At 38.4% G+C, this 26,226-nt stretch overlaps 1 protein-coding gene across 1 annotated transcript in view; it reads right to left on the bottom strand.

Annotated features, from left to right (window-relative positions):
• Positions 1 to 25,476, bottom strand: part of LOC103185584 (1-phosphatidylinositol 4,5-bisphosphate phosphodiesterase zeta-1) — a 32,102-nt gene extending 6,626 nt beyond the window's left edge. Inside the window, exons 1-8 of the mRNA XM_042335028.1 lie at positions 25,411 to 25,476; positions 24,956 to 25,187; positions 18,017 to 18,218; positions 10,463 to 10,607; positions 9,781 to 9,933; positions 4,517 to 4,708; positions 3,543 to 3,690; positions 826 to 942 (exon numbers count right to left, since the gene is read on the bottom strand). Of these exons, the coding sequence (XP_042190962.1) occupies positions 826 to 942; positions 3,543 to 3,690; positions 4,517 to 4,708; positions 9,781 to 9,933; positions 10,463 to 10,607; positions 18,017 to 18,218; positions 24,956 to 25,187; positions 25,411 to 25,476 (1,255 nt within the window). The remainder of the gene's footprint in view (positions 1 to 825; positions 943 to 3,542; positions 3,691 to 4,516; positions 4,709 to 9,780; positions 9,934 to 10,462; positions 10,608 to 18,016; positions 18,219 to 24,955; positions 25,188 to 25,410) is intronic.
• Between the last annotated feature and the right edge of the window lie 750 nt (positions 25,477 to 26,226).

Below are 26,226 nucleotides of genomic sequence, written 5' to 3'. Positions count from 1 at the left end.
GCAGAGCCAAACTCTCAGAAGTAGAACGCCTTTGTCAAATACAAAAGCAACAACAATATCAAAGTCCAATCGTTCTTAGAGTACACATGTTCCAACAATGGTTCCTTTCATGGGAAATCACTGCCATTTTCATTGGAAAGAGGATCAGGAGGCTTATGTGAATTATTAACACCAGAATGGACTAGTGATCTGTTTCTGTGCATTAAGTTCTGTTTGATGTTAAGCACTCCAAGATAATACTCGTGTGAAAGGTGAAACAACAACAACAACAAGATTCCATTTATAAAGCGCCTTTCATGTTGGGAGGACGTCCCAAGGTGCTGTACAGTTGGGTCAGGACCCGAGCAGGGCGGAAATGGTCAGGGTGAGGGAAGGGAGGGAGCGAGGAGGGGGTAGAGAGTCGAGAGGGGAGCTGAAGGCTGAAGGTCAAAGAGAAAGGTCTTGAGACCGGCCTTGAAGGAGGAAAGGGAGGAGGCGGCGAAGGCACTGGGGATGGAGTTCCAGAGCCTCGGGGCTGAGAGGCTGAAGGCCACCGATGGTAGGGCGGTTGGGGCGGGGGATGTGGAGCAGACCGGAGCCAGAGGAACGGAGGGTACGGGCAGGTAAGTAGGGGGATAGTAGGTCAGAGAGAGATATAATTGCACGTTATAGCGTTAATGGTCTATGCAATTCTGTATGTCAGCATTATGTACTTCTAGGTACTCAAGTATCTGTCACTGTTACTCTGAAAGACCCAGAGAGTACTAACTGACTCACTGTGTGTTCTGACTGTTCTGGGTCACATGAAGGAAATATGTAGTCAGTGTGAACACAATTGAAGCTCACCCATTTGGCAGCCCACATTCCAGAACTCATGGGGTTTGTAGTTGGAAATGCCTCTTCTGTTCCCGGAAGGGTAGGTTCGAGAAAGGAATCTTGAATTGTGTTGAACAAGTTCACAAACTGAAAGGAAATCAGTTTAGGAGAACATAAGAATTTGTTGGATGAAAGAAGACCAAGCTCCATCCAGTTCGCCTTCCACCATCCTTGCAGTCCGCATCCACGTGTCATCTCCCAAACTATATACTGTATCCCAAGATATTATTTCCTAAAAGAAACCTGTCCAATTTTCTTTTGAAAGAATCGACGCTTTCTGCTTCCACCGTCTCCCTAGGGAGTCTGTTCCATACATTTACTACTCGCTCACTGAAATAAGTGTTTCCGCAGGTTTGTTTTGAACTTAACCCCCTTCAATCAACATTGGTGAGTGGCCGTTAGTGTCAAAGTCCACAGCGTCTGGTACTTTCTTTAAAAAAATGCCTGTATCTAAATTCCAAACACTCAGTCACTTTAGGGTGAGTCCCGTAAAGCACTTTGAAACAAAATATGAAACTCAGGGATTATTATTTTATATTCTCTGATTGAAAAGGTAAGACAGTGAGCCTGTCAGGCCTTTGCCAATACAGCTCTGTGACAAGAGGAAGAACCCAGATTATCTTGACCTCAGATTTACTCACTAAACAAGGGTGTGGATCACCCCCGAAAAACAAAACTTTCACAATAGATTTAACAAAAAAAAATGTTTATTTTGATAAGGAAGCTCTACCCTTTTTCCATCCATCTACTCCAGGCTCCCCTCACTTTGCACTAGCACCCAGCTTTATCTTCTGTGAAGCGCATTGAGACGTCTCGAAGACATGATAAGGCGCTATATGAAATTCAAGTATTATTATTATTATTAAACTCGTGCCCAATTATCATTGATTGGAGTCTAGCCCTTGTTAGCTCCCTTCACATGTAGGGTTGAGCACCAACAACCATAAAAGGCAGTGACAGGGTTTATTCGCCTTCTCATTTCGACCGCACAATGAATCCATATCCCACTAATCCACGCTGCACACATGGTACCTGTGTGCTATGTCAACGGGCTGCCGTGGAAATGATGGAAAATAATCTATCGAGCTCTTACGGGAAGCATAATTTGGATTTTTTTNAAGAAGTCCTCATTAGAGATATTCTATCCAGCAGCCTGGAAGCTACAGCACTGGAATGCTAAACTAGTTTGAACTGCAACGGTAACCTTTATTGTAACACCTCCATTAATTGGAGGAGTTTGACAAGTTCTTAGCCAAGCTATTAAGTTCTCTTCCACTCTAACCTTGAGATAAATTATATCTCAAGCCTCACATATATCCTTGCACCACCCGTGGGCAACAGAACAGCTGTGGCATGATAATTAACCCAATCCAATATACCAGTAAACTATTCTGCTCTAATTGTGAGGATTCAGTTGCTGCAAACACCAAACATGTTAAATTGTTCAACATAATACAAATTTACATTTATACAGCAACTTGTCCCAAGGTACTTAATAGTATTGGCTGGGCAGCCAAACCTGGGGTGGGAGCCAAGGGAATCGGGAGAGGAAAGATGACCAAAAATACATTAATCGAGGTGAGAGAGGGGGCGAGTTGGAGGGACTCCAAGGTGGAGAAAATTGTAGAAAAGAGTGAATGATTTGAGATTCTCAAAAACCTGCTGTTGATAGTCCTACTGGGTACATTGTCTGATCAAGGAATACAGCAGCAGATGAAAGGACATCAAGCCAGTAATGATTCTTAATCCTTTATTCTCTACTCCAACCATAAACCCATCCCTGGTTCTCTTTCCAGCATCCCTTTATACGTCCTACTTGCTACTTTAATCACTCTGAGACGCTACCCTGTGTGGATGGCGCTATATAAGTGTAAGCTGTTGTTGCTCTATTTCATTCTCTTTCTTGATTGCCTTTTACCTCTAAACTGCTTTTAACTCTCAACTGCTGTGTGCAATTGGCTGCCGCTTCCCACCCCCCAAAAATATACAGTCAATTCACTTTGTGGTATATTCTGTGAAGTGCTTTGAGACGTCTCGAAGACGTGAAAAGGCACTGTATCAAATGCAAGGATTATTATAGGATTACTACCTCTTAAAAGGATATCCTACACTTCAATACTTTATTATTTTTACTTTCCCTCTATCCCTTAACACCATTTCTACTGAAGTCATGATCTACATCCCCCTTAAACACTTTAATAGTGAATTCATCACTTATTTAAATTTTGGTGTTTAATGTCTTTATTTACATCTGCAGGAAAGCAATCCATTAGAGCACAACGAGCCTAAGATGGCATTGCAAGTGAGGCCAGTGGGGAAAGAGAGAGGCACTTATATCTTATATTATTATATCACCGTGCAGTATGGACTGCACTGCAATACATTTGTTTCATCATTGCTATTTGCTTCACCTTCTCATATAAGGTAGCAAAGGAAGAGGAAAGTAGGAGGGTCGATAAAATAACTCTGGAGCAAAATTTGCAGTGGAACGTGCTGTCCTTAAGTACGTTAAGGAACATTTGATGACTGCCAGAAGGAGGCAGCACCACTTACCTTTGTTCCTTTCGGGATCCCAGCATCTGACTCGCCCAATTTATTTCATGAATGCTCTTTCTAGCGTAAATGTTATCCCTATATTTCTCGTCAATTTTAAACTACATTTGCGAAGGAATAAGAATGTGCCTTACCTGACTGCTTGATCAACTTCAGGACTCTTTGTTCTGAAAATGAATTGCTTTCGTAGAACTCCTGATGTTCCATTGAATGTTTCAGGCTTTTGAATTGAACACACTTTGAGTATATAATTAAATCTGATAGCTTCATTGCAATTCGAATCTTTCTTTCCTGCAGAAAATACCAAGAAACAAGACGGAAGGTAATGTTCAGTGAAAAGAATTACAAAACTGAACTTAAGTATAATTTAGAAGACAATTTCATTGGTACTGTATTACGCTTCCACCTTTGGCATTTGGCTCACTTGCATTGTGTCAACAACACACACACTAAGTAACTCCCATTTAGGTTTCTTTGGAAGAGGAAGTGCATTAAATCTGATGTCAAATTATTTGCAAATCAAACCATCTACCAACTATAAATACTTGCAATGGCACTAGAGGGCCTTAATCAGAAAAAGTATAATCAGGTATTGTGAAAATAGATTCGATGTACAACAATGTCTCTCTCATATTCAGGCAAATAGTTGAGCCAAGATTTCTGCATGTCATTCTTGCTCTCAATCACGGACAATGTTGTTTTTGTGCCATTGAAAGTAAAATACAAACAGTTTGATTGGTATCCTGTGAAAAGGTACATAATGCCTTGGAGTTGAAAAAGATAGGACTTGGTTTAGCCAAAGTGCTGAAAAGTAACTTTGGACAAAACCATTGGGGATATTCACTCCCTTTACGAATAGATAGAAATAGTAACGTTTCATAACGGATTTGATAACATGTTTGATCATCATTGAATCTGTTATGAAATCTCTTTTTTTNCCCCTTGGAATGTATTTTGAGAATGTCTTAGGCACATATTGCAGATCTCATTGTTTGTTATTTGTCTGTAAACGTTTGTTGTCTAGAAAATAGTAATTAAGGGCTTAGTAATTAAATGTTAAACCAATGCGGCTTAGCATGTGTATTGTGCAGAGTGTTTGTCGTTTTACCTTAAGCTTTTTCTTCTTTGGTCTGAATGAACTTGTTCTGCTTGACGCCTCCCTGCCTGGAATTTCTTCTTCTGGGTCCAATTCTTCTATATATTCTCCAATTTCTCTCTCCTGAATTTCCCCATTTCTTCGGAACGTTTCTAATATTGATCCAACTTTCTTACTCCTTATGATTATCTTACGTTTTAACTCCTGAAAACGAAATGCAAGACTGAAATTGAGTGGGAAACGGCAGCACAGTAATATTCACAATAGACATGTATCTTACCAATCTTTTCTCCTTGAATAATGTTGTGTGAAGATATAACATGATAACATATGACATGCATTATTTATGGAGTCCTGTAGCTCAGTGGTTAGAGCACTCGCCTCACAAGCGAGAGACCTGGGTTCGATTCCTGGCAGGGTGAAACCTTGGGCAAGTTTCCTTACTGATAATAATCCCTCAAGAAAAAAGCAATAATAAATTGGTCACTTCAATCCACGACTGTTTGTGGGACAATTGGCTGCCGCGTTTCGCCCACAAATATACAGTCAATTCACTTTACAGTATATTCTGTGAAGCGCTTTGAGAGGTCTAGAAGACGTGAAAAGCGCTATATCAAATGCAAGGATTATTATTATTACTATACTGTAATGTTTTTTACCATCCTGAAGTCTAAGGTGATAGCTGGTACAAAAGTTGATAACATACATCATTCCTAAGTCAGTGAATTTCTCGATTGATAAATTGATGATACTATTTGTTATGGTACCGATTGCCTTGAATCTGTCAGGACCATTACAATTGGGATACATTAACTGACCATTAACTAATAGAAGTCAGCCGGAACATTTTTAAACTTGTATTTCTTCTGCTGTTGAAATCATTTCATTTTCGATCTGAAATTGGCAAATTATTGACCGTAGTACCGTTCAAATGTGTGTTACTGCAGAAAGACAGAACAGCTGTTCCTGGTGTCAGATGTGTATAATTTCTACATATGAGGAGTTATCGCAAATCACAAAAAAGGTGTGGCTGAAGACGTCTCTTTCGTTCATTTGATCTCATCCTCCAGAACATCCTCCCGCCATAGCTGTGTGTTTTTTAATGAGTCTATTTTCTTGGCCTCAGTCACCTTTCCTGGTAATTAGTTCAGTTGTTAATAATAATCCTTCCATTTGATATTGTGGCTTTCAACACAGTAAGACATCTGAAAGGGCTCGACTGCATTTACTGTAAAGTGTAGTGACTGTGTCTTTTGCTTGCAAACTCGGCAGCCAATGACACTCTGGATAAAGAAATGCTTCCCGATTACTTTCCTGTCTGATGTGGAATCTTGAACCCATAACCTTCTGACTTAGAGGCGAGAGTGCTACTAATGAGCCAAGGTGACTTCATCAAAAATGTCTCCACAGTGCCAGAGAGACCCACTGAGGTTTTACAGCAGTTTCATTTAATTATCATACATATTTAACGAGCACAATACAATAAAGTTGCAGTTTCATAGCCTCAATAATGTGTCTTTCCATTACTAACAGTAAACCAAATACGACGTTAAAGTAAAACACAGCCCCAACAGCAAATTAAAACATTTTATCTTGCAGTAATTAAATGCTAATCTTAGTTTACTTACATACATTGAATATATGAATGTGTGAGCTGGATCATAATTGCCTGAAACTCTGTTGAAATGATTGGTGGAAAGCAGAACTTTTTTGCCCCAAATATGTTCATATTTACAATTGCTGGCATTATTTTATTGATTTCCGATGCAAAAAACATATCTCGATGTACAAAAGACAGGCTTTTCTCATATACTGTACTTATATTACTTTCAACTCATCTTTCAAGTCCCTGTGCAGTTTTTCAAAAATGTATGTTACGGATCAATAACTTATTTAATAAATTCATATTTCAGCTGAAAGATCTTTCATTCTTCTACCTTCTCTGTAAATATATTTAATATTATGACTGTTTCATTACTATTTATTATCAAGCTCTTTTCGTATATCATTGTGCTACAACTACAATCCACCTCCGCTCTCGGTGATTGTCCACTTAATCACCTTCCACTCCCTTTTCTGCTTACTGAAGCACAGGGGCCCATTCATATTCTATTTCCCTTCCTCGATATCAATCTGTATCCATCATCCTACATGTCCTTACTATACGCATTGCCATTCTCTATGTAATGAAATGCCTTCAGCCCATGGTTCATGGCCATTATTATTCCCTCTAAATTTAATATGTTAGACAGATGCTCAGGCGTGTTCCCTAACTTGAAGGTCTTCTGACTTTTCCAGGTTACTTTTAGAACACATTTTCAACTGAAAGGAATATTATTATTAATATAAAAGACAGAAGGGATGTGTTATATAAATTAATATTTTTAAACAATAAATTCTAGGCATTGTGCCTACAACATTTTGCCGCCTTCCCCTTAAATACAAGAAAAGGAGCCTACACTTGACAAAGACATATTAATGCGAGGGTAGAGCCACAATACAACTTGGTAGCCTTGCATTAGCTTGAATGTTAACGTCTGCCAAATGCATTACGGTCATATAGTTAGTGAAACATTATGGACGCATGCCAATAAAGTGACCTCATGGAAGCAAGCAGCTATTGGATGTGCCTTCACATATCTCTATTCTCATGATATTAAATGAAGTTCGTTGTGTTTACACAATGAAGTCTTCTTCTCGAGCCAATCTCTTTAAACTGGAATCAAATTGGTTATATTCAGAGACTGTATTTCTCAAATGCATTGCCAATTTCAGGTTTGAATTGAACAATTGTCTTGCTAGATTCGGAAAATAAAAATGGTGGGTCAGCAAAGTTTCCCTATTATTTAGAATGATAATCCTTGCATTTGATATAGCACCTTCCCCATCAGAAGGATGTCCCAAAGTGCTTCACGTGATATACTGTAATCAACAATAACTTGAGGGTAGACCAGTCCCTGTGGGCAGTGAGTTATCCCACTCATTCAGTTCCTGTTAACCCGGCAGCCAAAGCCTGAGGAAAGCTGGAATGAAAACCAAGAGGGGGAGTGGGATTGAATTTGGAAGCTCTTTTGAAAGAGCCAGCACAGACACGATGGGCCGAATGGCCTCCTTCTTTGCTGTAAAATTCTATGATTCTATGAGATAATGACATTGATAACCCATGAAGGAGGGAGACCAAAGGCTCGGTCAAAATAATCATTTCATGCTCACCAAGGAAACAGGACAAGAGGGCACAGCTGAGATGCACAAATTTAAAATAGACTCCAGGAAAGTATTTCCTTATAAAGAGGACAATTATCAGTTGTAACATATCACAAAGATAAGTGGTACAGGTCAGTGCACTTGATTCATTTAAGAAACATGTTGATGCTGTAATTGGAGAATGATAGGGTTGTATCATAAACGATGAGATCAAATGGGCAGAAGAATCTGCATCTAAATCTCACTTGTGATCTTTTGAGACATTAGAACTGATATAATGGTGGGCACTCAGGAGTACCTGCAGCTCCTCCCAACCTTCTCGTTACTTCAGAAGCAACTTTTCAGTAATATTTACAATTTAAATAATACAGAGATGACACAATTGAAATTGTATGCTGCACTTTCAGGCCACCAGTGATAATAGACAGTAGAGTATTCATTGCCTGAGTAGAAAAGTGAATAATTATGTACTTATGTATTTTATAATGCTCCAGGGATTTCTGCACATCAAGATTGCTGTGTTGCTTATGCCAGCATCACTTTGTATCTTCATTTTATATTCCCATGCTTACCCTACTATGATTGAGGGGGAGAATGAGAGAGAAAGTGTTGTAATCAGTGTTTGTAATTTACTCTATCATGTGTACAATAGATTTAACTCTTTGTGATTCACACGCAGGTTCACTCACCCATCAGTACCAGATTTCAGGAGCTTTCACAACATACATTATATGTATGCACATTCTCCTGTAACTTCCTCTTTCTGATGCAGTGAAATCATGTCAGTGATTTACATGGTTGCTTTCTATGATACGGCTCTGTCAGTCAATGACGCTTTTAAGATTGCATTGGATGCAAGACTGATGAGTAAATCCAGTTTGATTTGATGGAAAAAATGAGTCTTTGTGAACTGTTTATTTTGGAAATTTTACAATGCGCAATGAATGACAGAAACTCGTGAAGATAAGAGCTGGAGAGTTCAGTGTATGCTGGAGTTTTCCAATCTAGTAAGGCACAGTTCTAAGAAAATGGTTAGTAATTAACTCTCACTTCACATTCTTGGGCAGGTTGGCTCAGGTAGAATTGGAGCTATGTGAAAGTTTAAGCTGGAAGGAGATGCAATGTAATACGAACAATCCTTGCATTTTTTCAGCGCCTTATCACGTCTTCGAGACATCTCATTTTTCTTCCAATGGACACAAAGTCAGTTTTGTACTTAAACTCCACTTTCCCAATATACTTATTTTGTTAAAAATATAAAAATACGCTTTCCAACTTCATTGAAGCTTTTGTATCAAAGCTTTTACTTAGATATAAATTTAATTTTCCTTTGCTGCTATATTACTTTAAAAGCACTTGAGTTTTGCAAAGTATTGTCCCCAATTATCTAAAGGCTTTTAAACAACTTACCCTCCCCGCCTGAAATCTGCTGTTTATTTATATATTGCTCTTATTTCCCTGTTCCATTGTGCTACATCTCATGATGTTAGAATTATAATCACTGATCTCAAATAATTTCCCCCTTTGAAGTTTTTACTATCTCAGGCTCACGTTAAATAAATGTTAAATAAAGTATTGTTTCCCTTTGCGGCATACCTTGTCAAGAAAGCTTGATATTACTTACCTATTTGGTCTCACAATCTTCCGGTTGACCTCTTTCCAATTCAATTTAAGAACATTGTAAATCCTACATCAACACCCTCTTGTTCCCTCACCTCTTTTTTTAATTTTTCATTTTTTTTATTGTTCACTGTTAATTTCACCCTCCGTTCCACCATTGGTAGCGACGATTTCAACCACTATGTCCCAAAATTCTGGAACACTATATACAGTCAATTCACTTCACAGCATATTCTGTGAAGCGCTTTGAGACGTCTCAACAATGTTATAAGGTTCTGTATCAAATGCAAGGATTATTATTATTATTATAGCCAATTTTTTGTCACTCCTCTACCCTCTCCAAGGCTCGTCACTGGGCTACAATCATAAAGCAATATTAATATCTAAAATAATGTTATCCCCATATTCAATGTACATCCAAAAAAACATTTCTATTTCTGCTAGCTGCTTACCTTAGGTGAAGGTAATTTAGATGGCAAATTCCCAGTAGAACTCAGGGTGAATAATCTGTTTCCCAGAATATTGCCAAGATAATCAGCTACTGAATGTTGTTGCACTGGATTGCAGTGAACTTCTAACGAAAGTATCAAGGGGTAATCAGATGCCTGTGACAAAAACAATAGAACTTTTGCAAAGGATACCTGTGAACTTGGCCTAAGCCTATGCTAATCAAACATATGATTGCACTTACATGTGTACTTGTACCTTGTCCCCTCCACTCCACCATCACCGGCCGTGCTCTACGCCCAGAAGCTTTGGAGCTCTCTCCCCCAATCCCACCACCTTGCCTCCTCCGCCACTGTTAAGCGCTGCTATAATAATGACAAGGTCTAAAATGCTGGTTGGGCTAATAGCCCATCCGTGACCTAACCTGTTTCCAACTGAAACCGCACTTAATTAATTGATACAGAACCCATTGTAATCCTATTGATTGGTGATGTGTCACATGTTTAAAGATACCTGTCCATATGTGCGTAGGGTTAGACCACTACAACTGTGCTCAAACCATCCAATCTACATTGGGAACTCTGATATTTGTATTACTACATCTCCATACATATTAATCTAATATTCAGAAAGTAGATTTCCCTTCGGAGTCAAACTTTACTGGTTGTAAAACTAAACACCACCCACCTCAAACGCATACAAATTAACAACATTAATGACGTCCTTGAACAGAATCTGAGATGATGTTGCAAGACCGTGGTAAACCATGGGCTCATTTTCTGGTCCGTCGCAACAGACTATCTCCAAACAGCGGCAACCCTTTTTCAAAGCACTTGTAAACAAAGGAAGGTAAATGATTAATATTGACTCAACTTCATTGGCAGTTTTATTATTCTGTGTCCATTCTAATTAAGTCTGCAGGCCCTCAGTTCACACAACACCATTATCAGTCAAATAAAGTTAGCTCTTGCTGCAAGATATTACTGAGGAACTGAAGTCAAAAGGGAGTTCTTTTGTTCGAAGTACAGTACTCCCACTAGAAGTAGAGATAACACTGTTATAGCTCAATGCTTTTCTGCACTAAAGTCAGTGGGATGTGGCTGGAATCTCCATGTAACATATGGCAGTGAGTTCTTAAAGCCTCACAATGCCAGTCATGTTTACTTGTCCAACTGATGTGTATCGCTGGGACTGACAAAAAAAAATATTTGTTTCACAAAGTATGTCATGTCTGATGCATTTTTACGCATCATCAATTAATCTGGTTGCATTGAGGATTAAGAGATTCTTTACATGAGTGTTTTTTCATTGTCTAAACACGTTTTAAAATAATGATAAAGCTGTTTTTATCCCAAATAAAAGGTGGAAGCTAGGAAGGTGAAGAAGGCAAGTAAAAAGTTAAACAGTGTGACCTGCAGAACAAACGTCAGTCTATTACATTGGATAGAAAACCACAGATAAAAAATACTATAGTACTGAACAGAGGGAAAATGAGAAAAAAAAGAATAGGAGGAAAAAAGACAATAGAGCAAGTAGAAGTACATTTTGAAAATGTTTTTGATTGAATTAAAATTATGCTTTGAAGCTTATTTTAAAGGTTTGGTTTAACATCGCATTAACAACTGGACTTTTCAAATCAAAATAATTTTATTATTTGTATTATTGGTGGAGGGTTTCAGCATCACAGTGGACACGACATGTCAAGCAACAACCAGGGTGGTGGAAGGTGAACTGGATGGACCTTATAATAAGTCTTCTTTCGTCCAGCAAATTCTTATATTTTTATGTTCTTATTATGTTAACAACCAACTCCTATTTCAAAGCTTATGACTGAATAGCAGAGTATTACCCATCTCTCTTAATAGTCTGGAATAAAATAAATGCTGGAAGTAAAGACTTGTTATCAGAAAGTAGCAATGAACCAATCACTCCATCCTTCAGCTGAATGTTGGAACCTGAGATTCAACCTTAAGAAAAGCTAAGTACCCTGTGACCTAGATAATGTCCTTTCAAAGAGAAATGCATGTTCACACCTAAATGGCCCAGTTTAAATTGGATTTGCCTTATTAGCATTAGTTTTCTTTGGTTAAGTATCTTTAAATGAAAAGTATTTGAATTATACAGTGTGATAATATAGGTAAATTAACCTCATTATATTATTCCAGTTGACACCAACTCCTTAGCCTCCAACACTGGCCCCTTGGTCATTCAGTTCAATTTTAAGGGAATTAATTGAAAGAGCATCTAGTTCAAATCATTTGCTTACATCTAACTCATCTGTGCCTTTCATCATTTTTCAAAACCTGGATCATGGCTCGGTTGAATTTTTTCCTTCCACTGGAAACAAATTCAGCTTTGCTAGTTTCTCATAAGTCAAAAGATGTTTTTCTCACCAATTTTATTATCAATGTATCTTCATCTATCTGAAGGATACTTTCGTGCCCCCAAGACATGTTGAGTGAGCATTTGCTCCCTGAACTCCATCAATGCCACTGGGAAGCCTGTGCGAGCATGTTGAGGTGATAGCCTTGTGGGTTAGCACCTGGATCAGGGCTTCCCCTGATAGCACAGCTGAGACGGTGAGCTCACTGGGTAGGGAATTACAGAGACGTGCGAGGTCTGCGTTTTAGATTGTGTTAATTACAGTTGGTCTCACACACTTCTCGCACAAGCATTGCTACCTCCATCTACCCTGTGTCCCGGTCTGGTAGAGCAACAGCTGCAACGATTAGCTCTCTCTCTTTTCCTGACTGGGTGACAATATCAAAACATCATTCCCACAAGCAAATTTCAGCTCTGTTAGAGCAGTGAGAGTGCCATGCTTGTTTGAAGTTCATTTGCTCAGCTATTCTACTGTCAATAGCATTAATTTTATACAAGCTGTTCCTTTAAGCAGTGGGAACCCAGGTCCTCTCGCTTGCGAGGCGAGTGCTCAAACCAATATGCTACAGGAGTCCTGACACAATAAGGCACATATCAAATGCAAGCATCAGTAAGATTATGACACTCATTTAAGAACTAAGCTCCTGTTTTACCTCACATTTCACTGCTACGCATTTCACTTTTGGTGGTGAATCATAACGGGAGCCTTGGCCTTTAACCAAGGTTTTTAATCATTTATACAAAAAACATACTTAAAGGCTGTCGCTTCTTTGTGACGCTCTTGAAATGATTAAGGTTTCAACAGAGCCTAACATCCAGTTTAATTTGTACTGCACTGAGCCCTCTAAGGTCAATACCAGAAATAAATCGTAAAACCATATTGCTTCACAGTGATGCAGGGAATGTGTCCGTCGCTGACAATTGTTTTTGATCCCTGCAAATTTTCAAGAACTCTCTGGTAATATCTGGCATTTTGGAAACATTTTGAGATTTTTTTTGTTTCATTTCTTGCTTCTGTCCCCAACAAGACTAGAAGATTGATACTGTAATGTTTGTTTAAGTGAGCTTCAAAGAAACATGCAGACCTGGGTTCGATTCCAGGCAGGGCGAAATGTTGGGCAAGTTTCCTTATTCCACACGCCTCAGTTCACCGAGCAATAAGTAGGAACCCGGTTGTTAGTCGATTGGCGGATCACTTTTCCGGATATTAGAATCCCTCAAAAAAATTCTAATAATAATTTGGTCAGTCAATTCATGACTGTTGGTGGAACACTACTGTGCGCAATTCGCTGCCGCTCTTCGTAAAGTCAATTCACTTTACAGTGTATTCTGTGAAGTTCTTTGAGATGTCTCGAAGACGTGAAAAGCACTATATCAAATGCAAGGTTTGTTATTATTATTAGTTAACTTAGTTTAATTAAATTGGTCAATCTCAATGCTAAATTCTTTCAATGCAGACTTAATCGAAATGGTCACCGGATGTATTTAGATACTAACATCAAAACAATGCAGCTTCACCATCCTGTTTCTCTCCATGGTTGTACGCACTTTGTTTTTGCCACATTCAGAAGCCCGGTGATGGATTTGTCTGCATTTTGAGCTATGCCGTCCAGAGCCGAACTTTCCCGAACTAGACTGATGGATCCCCTCAATCTCTGTCAGCCTAAAGTCCCAGAGTGGGAGAGAAGTGTGTCTCTCCACCTCAAACTGCCGCAAGCTATTTCATACATCACCCGTACCTTTCTCCTTGTACCTACGGCATAAAGTTCCCATTTTACACACGTTTCCAAGGCCCTTCATTTTTCTTTTTTGAACATCGCAATTTATTTTCCTCATAATATTGTAACTGAGAGGCCTTTCGAGTCCACTTTGAGCAGGAGTTATTGGTTCATTTTTTTGCCAGGCATTGACTTTGGGATTGTCACACGAATAGAAGACGGCTAGATGAATTAATTGCAGTAAACAGTTAAATGGCTTATAATTAGCAATGGCATGAATTAAACATAAAGAGCTAATCACGCTACTGTATCAAGATGCTAAATGTAGCCCTAAATCAACAAGGATTATCTTGCTTCTTCATCTCAGTTCACTTTATACATTCTTACCGCTTCCAGGGTGTTATTTTAACACGTGTTATAAAAGCACTTTAATTATTTATTTCACTTTTTTTTTAGCAATCCATCCAATCAATTGTCTCTTGGTTTCAGGCAGGTTATTACATGCCCATTGCAGGAAAGTTTGAACGTTCTGTGATAAAGCTTTCGTCATGACTCACGAATCTCAGAGATTTAACGTTTTATGGGCTCAGATAAGCTAGTTCATGTTGCTGTACATTTTAAGAAATTCAGACACAGAGTACAATCAATACATCTTTTCCCTGTTCCTCATTTATTGGGCATCTGAATATAGATAGTTTCTATCTGTTACAGGTTAACCATTAGTGTTCTTCGGAAATATAAACTGTTTAATCTAAACAAGTAGCTCTGTCTATTTATTTTGGACAGAAAAACAATGGTCTTTAATGTCCGAGCCTGCCCATCCCCCCAAAAAACGTACACATTTATTGCTTGAAATAATAACACTTGCATTTGATAGAGCGCCTTATCACGTCTTTGAGGCATCTCAAAGCGCTTCAAATGTACTAAAACAATCTCCAGCAATAGTCGTCTGTTTGAGATTTCTTTAAAACAATATCACAGCGATCAAACAAAGTGCAACAATCCACTCAATACTTAGCCTGATCCACAGCTCAGAAACAGCAGGTACTGGATTCAGTATCCAGAATTAGGTAAACAGGATGAGCCTCTCCAGGGAGAAGGAGAGAGAGAGAGAACGCATTCCAGTCCAACAATATATCTCTGGGATTTCCAGGTGGAGGTGGGATGCATGGAATTCTCAGTTTGGTTTGGAGACTCTTAAGCAACGGTGATGGGCTTCAGACACCCAGCTGACCAAAACAAAAAACTTATGCAGTCGTGTATTTTTCAGCAAGCACCAGCTTTCTAAAGCTGCTTGACATGCTTTCAATCTTATTTGTAATACAATTTTTTAAAAGTATTCCCCTAATTTTTCCAATAATTGTTTACGCTTGAAAGTCTTTTCTGTCAAATTCTTGCCACTGAAAATGATTGCGTCGCAGCAGTGGGTGCGCTGTTGTGTATTCAATGGGTTTAGGAATCAGTGACAGCGGTGGGTTGGCATTCCAGAAATGAAATGAAAAGAATGATCACTCACATTCCTGACCATCATTTACCAAGTACACGTTGAGACATCTCAACAATGTGATAAGGCGCTGTATCAAATGCAAGTATTATTATTACATGACTGATGTCAACTGCTCGCATTAAAGACTTGGGTTGGGGGGTATATAAGCTGATAAAACAGTCTCCTGAGTGTTTAGAGAATCTCAAAAAATACTGAATTTGTGAAACATTAAAGGACCAAACTTTTTGATTTGGGGGAAAACCCTTGAAGTTTAGTACAAACATTGTTTGCAATGAGCTGATGTTTAGGGCCTGGGTTGTAAGACTTTTCCTGTAACTTTTGTTACAAATTACAAAATTACATTTGTAAAGTGCCTTTCACACCGGGAGGACGTTCCAAGGCGCTGAACAGTCAGCTCCTCATTTATACAAACACCATCCATCATTACGCTACGAGCTGTGTAGAAGCCTTCAACTCCATCAGTCAAAAGGTTGGAAACATATTCTGCGCTATTCATTCTGTTCTCCTGTCCTTCGTGTGACAGAAATATTCTCAGATGTATGACAGAAAACAAACAAGAATGGTCAGATGAGTCCTTGCAAGTTCTAGTGGTCACAGCAGAGGTGTGACATTATAATTCACTTTACAATACATTCTGTGAAGCGCTTTGAGACTTCCCAATGACACGATAAGGCGCTATATCAAACGCAAGGATTATTAATATTATGTAAGATTTTTGCTGGGGAGAGATGGCCTAACATGTAAACATGGCAGTACAGTTAGTGCAGTACATATAGTCTCAAAGCGTTTCACAAGATATTTTGTGAAGTGTAGTGACCGGGTATTTTGTGGCGAAATGTGGCAGCCAATTGAGCACAATTGACCATTGGGATATTGATCTACAAAGCCATTTCAGTTGTAATTTCCGCTGATTTTCTGCCAGGATTCCATGCTTCCATTATTCCCAATAGCGTTGCTGCTCCACTTCCGCAGTTCTTCCCTCCTTACTGACCCCATGAGAAATAACAAGTCCACAGTTTGAGCCGAGTGGTCATGTCTTCAGAATGTCATTCATCCACGACAGTAACATCTGCTCCAATACTTCAGTGCACCGCTGCATTTTAATGATTGAGCAGACAGGAGGTATAATGATCCTGTAATGATTTTCATCATCTTACCCTCTTCAGCTATGTGAAGTGCTTTAAGCTGTCCTCCTGATACGGATGGCATTATATAAACGTAAGTTGGTGCTATGGAGACAACACTTGAGAACATTGCTAGTTATGAAATTCCAGTATGTTATTATTCATTCACACATGGTAACATTTTCATTGCAAGAAGTAAGAAAAAGGATTTGATGCCAGGCTTACTATAGTTAAACATAGAACAAGCATAAATACGTTAAACTTTAAATGTTCAGAGAGAAAAAAAAGTGGTCACTCAATCCACGACTGTTTGTGAGACGCTGCTGTGCGCAATTGGCGGCCGTGTTTTGCCCAGAAAATACACAGTCAATTCACTGTACAAAATATTCTGTGAAGCGCTTTGAGACGTCTCAACGACGTGATAATGTGCCATATCAAATGCAAGGATTATTATTATTATATAAGATTATATATTAATATATTTTGGAAGGAGTTGACCATTGGTCCATCCAACATACTTGAACTTGCTTAGCTCAGTAAACTGAAACTCTATTGAATCATTTAAAATGAAAAAAATGATTGTTGATTTTATAAGGAGTACAAGGGAAAATTGGTAAAAAAAGGATAAATACACACATGATTGAAATGTCACAAACCAAGCATGCTACATAAGCTAAATAATCCTTTCAATCCTACCTTACTTGGGATCTTATGTGCACTCTCTTCTCAAATCATTCCCTTTGCAAATCAAAAGAAACTATACACAGCTTCTCTCAGCCATCAACAAAATCTTACGTAATATGTAATTGCTCAATGCAACTCCCTAAATGAACATACATCAAACAATTTTTATTTATCCACATAAGTCGTGGTTCCCTTCATTAACTGATGTCGTTGGACCTTGGTATCAAATGACTATGCAACAATCAGGTGAAGTCATGAATTTAACAAAACTATCAAATGTTTGTTGAATATTTCCTCTGAGATTGCAGTTTGTGCCTGAGTGCTATTACAAGTTTTAATCAGGATGATTCGTTCTGTTCACTCATTGGCGATAATTAAACAACTCGGATATATACTCAGAAAGAATCGTATCTGTCAATATGTAGTTTTATGTTTTAACTATATTAATCACATAATCATTTTAATAGTACAATATAAAACTGTCAATGTCATTTGAAGCCACTTTAGCTTGATTTTTGAAACATCAAGGTAAATGTGCATTTTAACATATTCACAATGTAATCAAATTACTATGGAATCACAATAAAGATGTTAACAAAGATTAGGGAAAACATCCTGTGCCAAAGAATTCATAATTCTAGAAAACAACAACCATTTTCAACTGCTTTCAACAAATACATTCAACACATATACACAATAAAACTGGAATAATGTTTTATAACAACAACAAAATGACATTTGTATCGCGCCTTTCACATCGGGAGGACATCCCAAGACACTGTAGTTCCTAATACCTTCAATTACAATAAGATCTAAGGTAGGCTACCTTATATATCCATGAAGGTTGCTCCATCCAATCAACTGATCATTCATGAAGAAGGTGTTGTGTGAAGATGCGATGAAATAATTTACCAAGGGTAAATCCATACGTTGGTAGATTTTGTTATGAGCTTGATTGAATATGCAACAGTCAGGTGAGGTCATGAATTTGACAAATCCATCATATGTAAGCATAGTTTTTTCCCTGCCTGTGTAAGAGAATATTTTTTTATATAACACAGTCTGAAATACAATAAAAAGAAAAGGCACGTTATAGGGTGAAGTGATCCAATGGTATATGAGGCTTCAAAACCACAATTACCACCTGAGTAAAATGCCTTACTGGGAAGAATGTGGGTATTTGAGTAGTTTGGTGTTCAATAGCTAACATTTTGGAGTTTGTATAAGGAAAACTATTAATAATGATCTCACAATCTAAATGCATTTTGCTGTAGTCAGATACCTGACTGTGCTCTCTGACAAAGCAAGTCAGATGCCAACTGCATTGCTTGACCTGATCAGTTTTGACACAGACACTGCTGGAGAAGACAGAGCTCTATTCATAACTGTAATGAGATCATCATATATCCTATGCTAACCGCTAGACCACAATTCAATTACTCTCCAGCTTATTTCTCCACAAGTCTACCAGGCATTCAAATATTTACTTTTGTTTAAAAAATACAGTCATGTTTCTATGACCCAGTATCCTGTTCAATTTGAGGATTGTTGTTACAACAGTGTGCAATGAATCAACCAACATCTCGGGGTCTCTTTCAACGTTCTCTTTGATGGAGTCCCGCAGCGTAGTGGTTAGCATGCTCGCCTCGCAAGAGAGAGGACCTGGGTTCGATTCACGGGCGGGGTGAAACCTGAGGCAAGTTCCCTCACTCCACACGCCTGTGTTTACCGAGTAGTAAGTAACGTCAATGACCGGTTGTTAGTCGATTGATGGATGGCTTTCTACGACTATTTGTGCAACACTTCTGTGCGCCATTGGCTGCCGCGTTTCGCCCACAAAATACACTTCACAATGTATTCTGTGAAGCGCTTTGAGATGTCTCAACAACGTAATAAAGTGCTATATCAAATGCAAGAATTATTATTATTCAATGAGTTCTATCCCATTTAAAGTATACATACCCCCTATTTTTACTTCCAATATGAAGAAACTTGCATTCAATAATGTTGAACTTAATTTGCCAGTAATCATCTCGGGCACATTGCCTATCAAGCTCTCCTTATAATATATTGGCTGCCTCCTTTGATTCTACAGTCATCTTTCTCTTAGCTCAATGTTATCTATAATTTAACTGCTTTGCACAAAGTCAAGTAATTTATATATATTAAAAACTGTAGGGAGTCTCCAGATTAATCGGTCATTCACCTCATGACTATGTATGGCACTTTGCAAATGATTGCCAGATTTCCCGACAAAAACAGTCACTATACCTGACAGTAATTACTCAAGTGCTTTGAAATGTTTTAATGTGATAACATTTTCCAAAACTTCAATTCAATCTCTGAATATATTGTGTGTGCACTGACTAAGCCATTATTACCACCATGATATGTTTTGCATTTTATTTAGTCAATTCTACCCAAGCTAAAATATTTAATAACAAAACTAAATGCATGAACGCCAGCTTAGGGTAAACAAGAATTTTGATGATCATATTTATATTACAAAGCCAATGACTGTATCATATTGTTGCTTAATTTAAGGGAGTTTGATTTCTTGAGACATGGCTGGTAATAGCTATTCATGACAGTGACAGTGTATTGTCCCCACTCAGATAATACAGTAAAGCCAGAATCACACTATTATTCAAATGACATTGGCCTTAATAGTAATAATCCTTGCATTTCATATTGAACCTTTCACTCTGGAAGGAGGATTCAAAGTGCTTCACAGGATTCACTGTAAATTGTAGTGAGTGTATTTTGCAGGCAAACGCAGCAGCTAATTTGCATGAACAAAAAGCCATAAAATCAATGGCCAATTTTATGTAGGGGATTTTTGGACAGGACACTGAGGGAAACTCCTTTCTCTTTGGAATAGTCACTGGGAATCTTTAACGTCTACTGAAGAGCCATACAGAACTGTGAGTTAATGTCTGCCAGGCTAACACCTTCATCATCTGACCTTCTCAAGTGATGCCTTCAAAACGTGGGTTATCTAATGATCCACTGCTTTACAGACCCTAAAGACTGCAGAAAATATCTTTGGTCTTCTTTCCTCCCTCACACCATCCACAATGACACTGATTATGTACCTGCTGCCTGGGAAGGTTACTATTTGCTTTTGTGCTGGCTCAAAAAAACATGATTTCATCACTCACAACCGTGAGGATGACGACCATAAAATACCACAAAATATGCAGTCAAAGCACTTTACAATACATATCCTGTGAAGTGACTTGGAACAACTTCCTGATGTGAAAGTTGCTGTGCCAAATGCAAGTGCAGAACAGAAAAATAATCTTCAGATTGGCTGCGAAACTGCTGTGTGTACATAGATGACATTTCACAGTCTGCTACACTTCTGCCTACCCGGTAATGGCCCCCAGTATCATTCTTTGCAAAATATCCCCTACTGCACCCCCCACCCCATTCCCCCCCCTCCCCCTCCACACACATAACGGTAAATAATCAATGTTGTTTATAGGGTTTACTCTGGTCACCCTCCTGCCCCTACCCTCCCTGTCCTCCACCCCTCCTGATCCCAACCCCCAGCTCGGGTCCAAATCCCTGACTGTCCAGTGCCTTGGGACATCCTCCCGATGTGAAAGGTGCTCTGCAACTGTAATTTGTTGCTGTTCTTCCAGACACTGCCTATGAACCATGCAGTGTTCCCAGTAAATCTTACTTGATGTGTGTTCTCAAATCATATCACAATATTTTAAGATCAGCCTTCTCTTTTAGGAATTTGCAAAGTTCGCTTTTATTAATAATGGTAGCATTGTTACCCCTGCAGTACTTTTTCCCACGAGAGTTTCGTTCCTTAACAAACAAGTATTTTTCAGTGCCTTGCATTCCTTCAGTACTTTTAAATGCCTGCCTCCTATTCTAAGAAATTGTCTTTCCGATATTTTGGGACATTTTTCTCTGACATTTTTCAGCTTTTTTTGTTTCGCAAAATAATTACTGACCTTCTCAAGGTGATGGATCTGCAAAAGTTACATGTAACTGCATGCCAATTCTCACTGTTTCTCTTTATCCCCTCTGAATGTATTAACATTTCCACCATATTCCCTCTGAATTTTTTAACATTTCCATAAGTGAACATATATTTTGAAAACAGCAAACTTGAGGAAGTCCACAAATTTATTCGTAATATATGAAGTTAAAAGAAAGCTAGAGAATATTGACAAACTCAAAACTGGAACAAAATGTAGACAATTCTAAGAACAATACAAAAGCAAATAATACATTTGCATTTTATATAACCTAATCTTTTAACTTCTTTGCTATATTGTCATATTGCAATCTCGTTTTAATTATTCTTAATTAATTATTATTCTTAAGGTATTCTTAATATTTTAATATTTCATATTCTAGCTATTTGTGCTAAACATATTTTTTAACACAAACAGATGGAAAAAATAGCTTTCTGTTTCCAAAGGCACATTTGATTGATATCCAGCATTTTACGTACCCTCTGTAAGTTGTTTCTATGTCTCAATTTTTTTTCTAAAGGAAATGTGCTCTCTGATTTTATCGTCCTTCCTTTAGAAACATTTTCCTTTCTTCCACTCCTCTGCCAGATTGCTCAGCTAAAATTGAGAATTAACTGTTTCCAGAATAGCACAACCTTACAATCTGTCTCATCTCACCTTACATTTTGTCTTGCAATTCATTAGAACGGTCACTTCAAGTTCTATTTCTGTTCAATTTCGGCTTAATTATTTCCTAAAAACGCACATTCCAAATACTGGAATAAAGTTCAGCATATTTTCCTGATATTTCTTGTATGAACTAACTCAACAGAATTCAACAGTAATTCAACAAAAAGTGCTGCATGTTGGACTATTTGTTTGAACAGAGCGTAAAACACTTCACCAGGAATATGAATAGAAAAGTTCCAATTTTTAATACTGAGGGACAGAGTAACATTAAGGTGCAGCCAGAGATACTACAACAACAACTTGCACTTATATAACGCCCTCCATGCAGGCTAGCTTCTCAGAGAGCTTATACATAGATAGAGAAATAACCGTATATATGTCTGATATGTCTATTTATATATACATACTTGTCATTGTGTAAAATGTAGAAATTCTTGGAGAAATTGTACAATGGTACTAATGGCCAAGTTACAGATTTATTCATCCCCTAATACTCGTTTCCAATTACTCTGGTTGAGTAAATAATGGTTAATTCTACATTTCAGTGCATGCCTATCAATTTTGGAGATTAAAACTTGACAAGGACTAGCTATTTTCAGCGTATAATCAATGATTATTGCCAAATCCTCTTCCTTATCCATCTTTGCTAATGGATATCCATTCAGTATGGCTATGTTTGGTTTCCTTTTTTGTATTATGTTCTATTTCTCCACATTGAAATCCATCTACTATTTCTCAGTTATTTTACATGATTGATCCATCTCCCCACTGAATATTATCAATCTATCTTCCAGAGGCTCTGCACACAGTGCTGTACAATCAGGAAATAGTAGTTTCTGCAGCAGGTATCCAACTAAAGCACTCGCCTCGCAAGTGAGAGGACCTGGGTTTGATTCCCAGGCAGGGCAAAACCTTAGGCAAGTTTCCTTACTCCACACACTTCTGCTTACCTAACAGTAAGCAGGAATCCATTTGTTAGTCGATTGGCGGATAGCTAACCGGAGGTAATAATCCCTCAAATTGGTCACTCAAATTGGTCACTGTTTGTGGGACAATAATGTGTGCAATTGGCTGCCGTGTTTCTCCCACAAAATAATGTATATAGTCATTTCACTTTGCAGTATATTCTGTGAAGCGCTTTGAGACGTCTCAACGATGTACTAAGTCGCTATATCAAATGCAAGGATTATTATTTATGATTTAGTTCATATCTGTTGTGAGATCTTGCTGGTTCAATAGACGCGCTGTACTTGCCTACAAATAGACTTGGCAGTAATCATCTTTAAAATTATTTGACATAGCATCTTATAAAGCCAAAATATCTCAAAGTGCTTCAAATAATTTTTCTATAAAGTATAATGACTGCATTTGTAGGCAAACATGGGAGCCAAGTTCTGCACAGGAAAGAACCATAAAGTGGCTGACCAATTATTTTATGTGGGGGATGTTGGTCCAGGAGTTCTGTGTCATGGGAACTTTAACATGCACCTGAACTAGCAGACGGGACTTTGGTTTTAATGTTTCTTGCAAAATCCGGCTTTGCCTAAAATGCAACATTCCCTTAGCAGTACTGGAGCATCAACCTAAACTACGTGATCAAAGTCCAAAACTGGGGCTTAAACCCACAACTTTCCGATTCAGAGGAAAGGGGGCTATCAACTGAACCGGGCTGAACCTCCTCTCTCCTCAGCACAGTACCCGTTGCCTTCGTTCCTCCGGCTCTGGCCTCCTCCTCGTCCCCCGAGTCCTCCGCTCCACCCTCGGCGGCCGTGTCGTCAGCCACTATGCCCCGAGGCTCTGGAACTGCCTTCCTCACTCCCTTCGTCTCGCTCCCTCCCTTCCCATTTTCAGGTCTCTGCTGAAGACCTTTCTTTTCGACCGCACCTTTGGTCACCTTCCCCCCCCCCGGCTCCTCCCCCTCCCCCCTGGCTCGGTCCCGGGATCCTAAACTGTAAAGCGCTCTGAGACGCCGTCCGGCGTGGAGGGCGCTATATAAATCCAAGTTGTTGTTGTTGATACCTGTGCACAACTCTCCAATGTTTCTGGATTCTTTCCAATCTCCAGGTAGCTATCTAGCTCTTGCTATAATAATGATCCTTGCATTTGATATAGCGCTTTTCATGTCTTCTAGACGTCCTAAAGCGCTTCACAGAATATACTGTAAAGTGAATTGACTGTATGGACTGAATGGGATGAACAGCCTTCTTCTGTGCCGTAAATTTCTATGCTTCTATATATTAAATCTCGTTAAAGAAAAACTCTAGTAGCTTGCATAAAGAAGTAATGCCTGATAGGTCCAGTTGTTTGCATTTTCATCAATCATCCCATTTGTCCACTCAATCTGAGCTGTCAAATATGCAGCAATTATATTCTTTTGAGGCCTAAATAAATCCTTATTTATCCAATCAGCTCACCCCCTGTCTCTTCGTTTTATTTTGGTGATATATACCATTTGCCAGATGCCTTTGTCATTACAGTATTCATCTCCATCAACATTGCTCCTACTCTATCTCCTTCCTCAGCCAATATTGCAGTGCTTCCACCACCATGTTGATAAATCTATCTCAATGGAGCATTCTGTATCTGCTCAGTTCTAACTCTTGCATATCATATTTTTGCTCAAAGCTGAATCATTGATATTTACCTTTTGATTTAAGGGCATTTGTCTTTCATTCCTGATATTCTTTGCATGTGTTTAAAAAAATTTAATGCATCCATATTGAGATAAATGTAGCAACATAAATGGTGAAACTCATTATTTTATACAATACACTGGTGCCCCATTATAATAAAATTCTAATCAACGCTATAACAAGCACACAATTATCAGCTAGCACTTCTGCATTCAATGCATGTAGACCCCAAAAGATGGCTCTCTCATTGGTGGTTCAAAATACCTACCGGTGTATGCACAACATGTAGGAAGAGATATCAACAGCGAACTGATGACCAGCCATTTTGCTTTCCCATGTACTGACTGGCATTTTGCCAGTGAGGGTATTTAAGATTTTTTGAATAGGTAATTCTTAGCATCCACATTTATTAAACAAATGCACGTTACAATGAACCGTGTTATAACAGGATTCTTCTGTACTTACCCTCTGTTATGGGTTCACAGTAGTTGATTATCCTTAAGGCAGTAGATCTGTCTACATTAGTCTCAAACTGTTCAACTATGATAAAATCTAGTAGGTCTAGGCTTGCTATATTAATACCATCACAAGAGTATTCCTTGAACAGATCGTGGAGTTCACCTGGTCTGGAAAAGACCTTACGTATAAAAGCGAATTCCTCTTTTTTCAGCTTCCCAAGTTTTAATTTATTAATTGCCTGTTTAAAGGGAAAATCAGAGCAAAGTAAGTCTAACGACAACAACAAAATAAGCCTAAAACGCCACACAATGTATAAACAAAATCAAGCAATTTGAAAAAAATTCTGCTTGTTAAGAGTATCATTTATAAATAGCAAATATTGCCATTAATGAATGGCATACAGTAATTATTGTGCGCTAATAATAAAGAACAGTTATTGAGTTTTATTTTCAACTGGTTACCTGAAAATGTGTCTCTTCAGAGATGTTAGGAGTAGAAATGTTTAATGAGTCTGATATGGCCATCATTTTTGTAAGATCAGTGTTGTTTATCTTGTCTTCAAAAGCTTTCACGAGCCAAGTATGGAGATCAGTTAAGAATTTTTTTGTTTGTTTCGCTGTTCCAACTTTGTGTTTATTACTTATTATTCACAACAAAACATTAACCCACACATAAGATGACAAGATTGGTCTTGTCATCAGGGTGCATTTTAAATGAGTCCAGTGTTCTGGCCTCTATCACCTTGTCTGGCAACCTGTTCCAGTCATTGATTACTCTCTGCATAATTTGGGTCCAAATCCCTAACTGTCCATCGCCTTGGGATGCCTTCCTGATGTGAAAGGCGCTATACAAAATATAATTTGTTGTTGTTTTTGTCGCATGTATTTGTTTATCTCACTCTGTATCATTCCCATAGCCAACAATACTGGTCTCAAGCACAATCTTATACAAACCCTTTCCAGTGATTTAATCAAGAGTATCAACTGCCTTTGCCAGGATTCTGTTCCAGTTCCCTATGGGTGGGCAAGGAGGGAACACATTCTAACTTATAAATCAGATTTGAGGTTTGCTCATTTTAAACTTGTGTCCTCCAGATCTAGTCTCGCAGTTTTAGTCAAACAGCTCACTTAAATCCATATAATTCATGTCTGTCATCATTCTGAAGACAAGTTGCTTTTCTGACTTATGTTCTGTCAATACAATGTCACCCTTTCATAAAGAATGACTGTTTGAACTCTCTGGGGCTGGATGGGGTGATGAAATGTGCCACTGTCTGT

This window comes from Callorhinchus milii, unplaced genomic scaffold (assembly GCF_018977255.1).
Source record: "Callorhinchus milii isolate IMCB2004 unplaced genomic scaffold, IMCB_Cmil_1.0 Scaffold5, whole genome shotgun sequence".
In the NCBI taxonomy this organism is placed as follows: domain Eukaryota; kingdom Metazoa; phylum Chordata; class Chondrichthyes; order Chimaeriformes; family Callorhinchidae; genus Callorhinchus; species Callorhinchus milii.
Note: the sequence above shows the minus strand (reverse complement) of the source record. Positions and strands in the feature narration are given on the sequence as shown.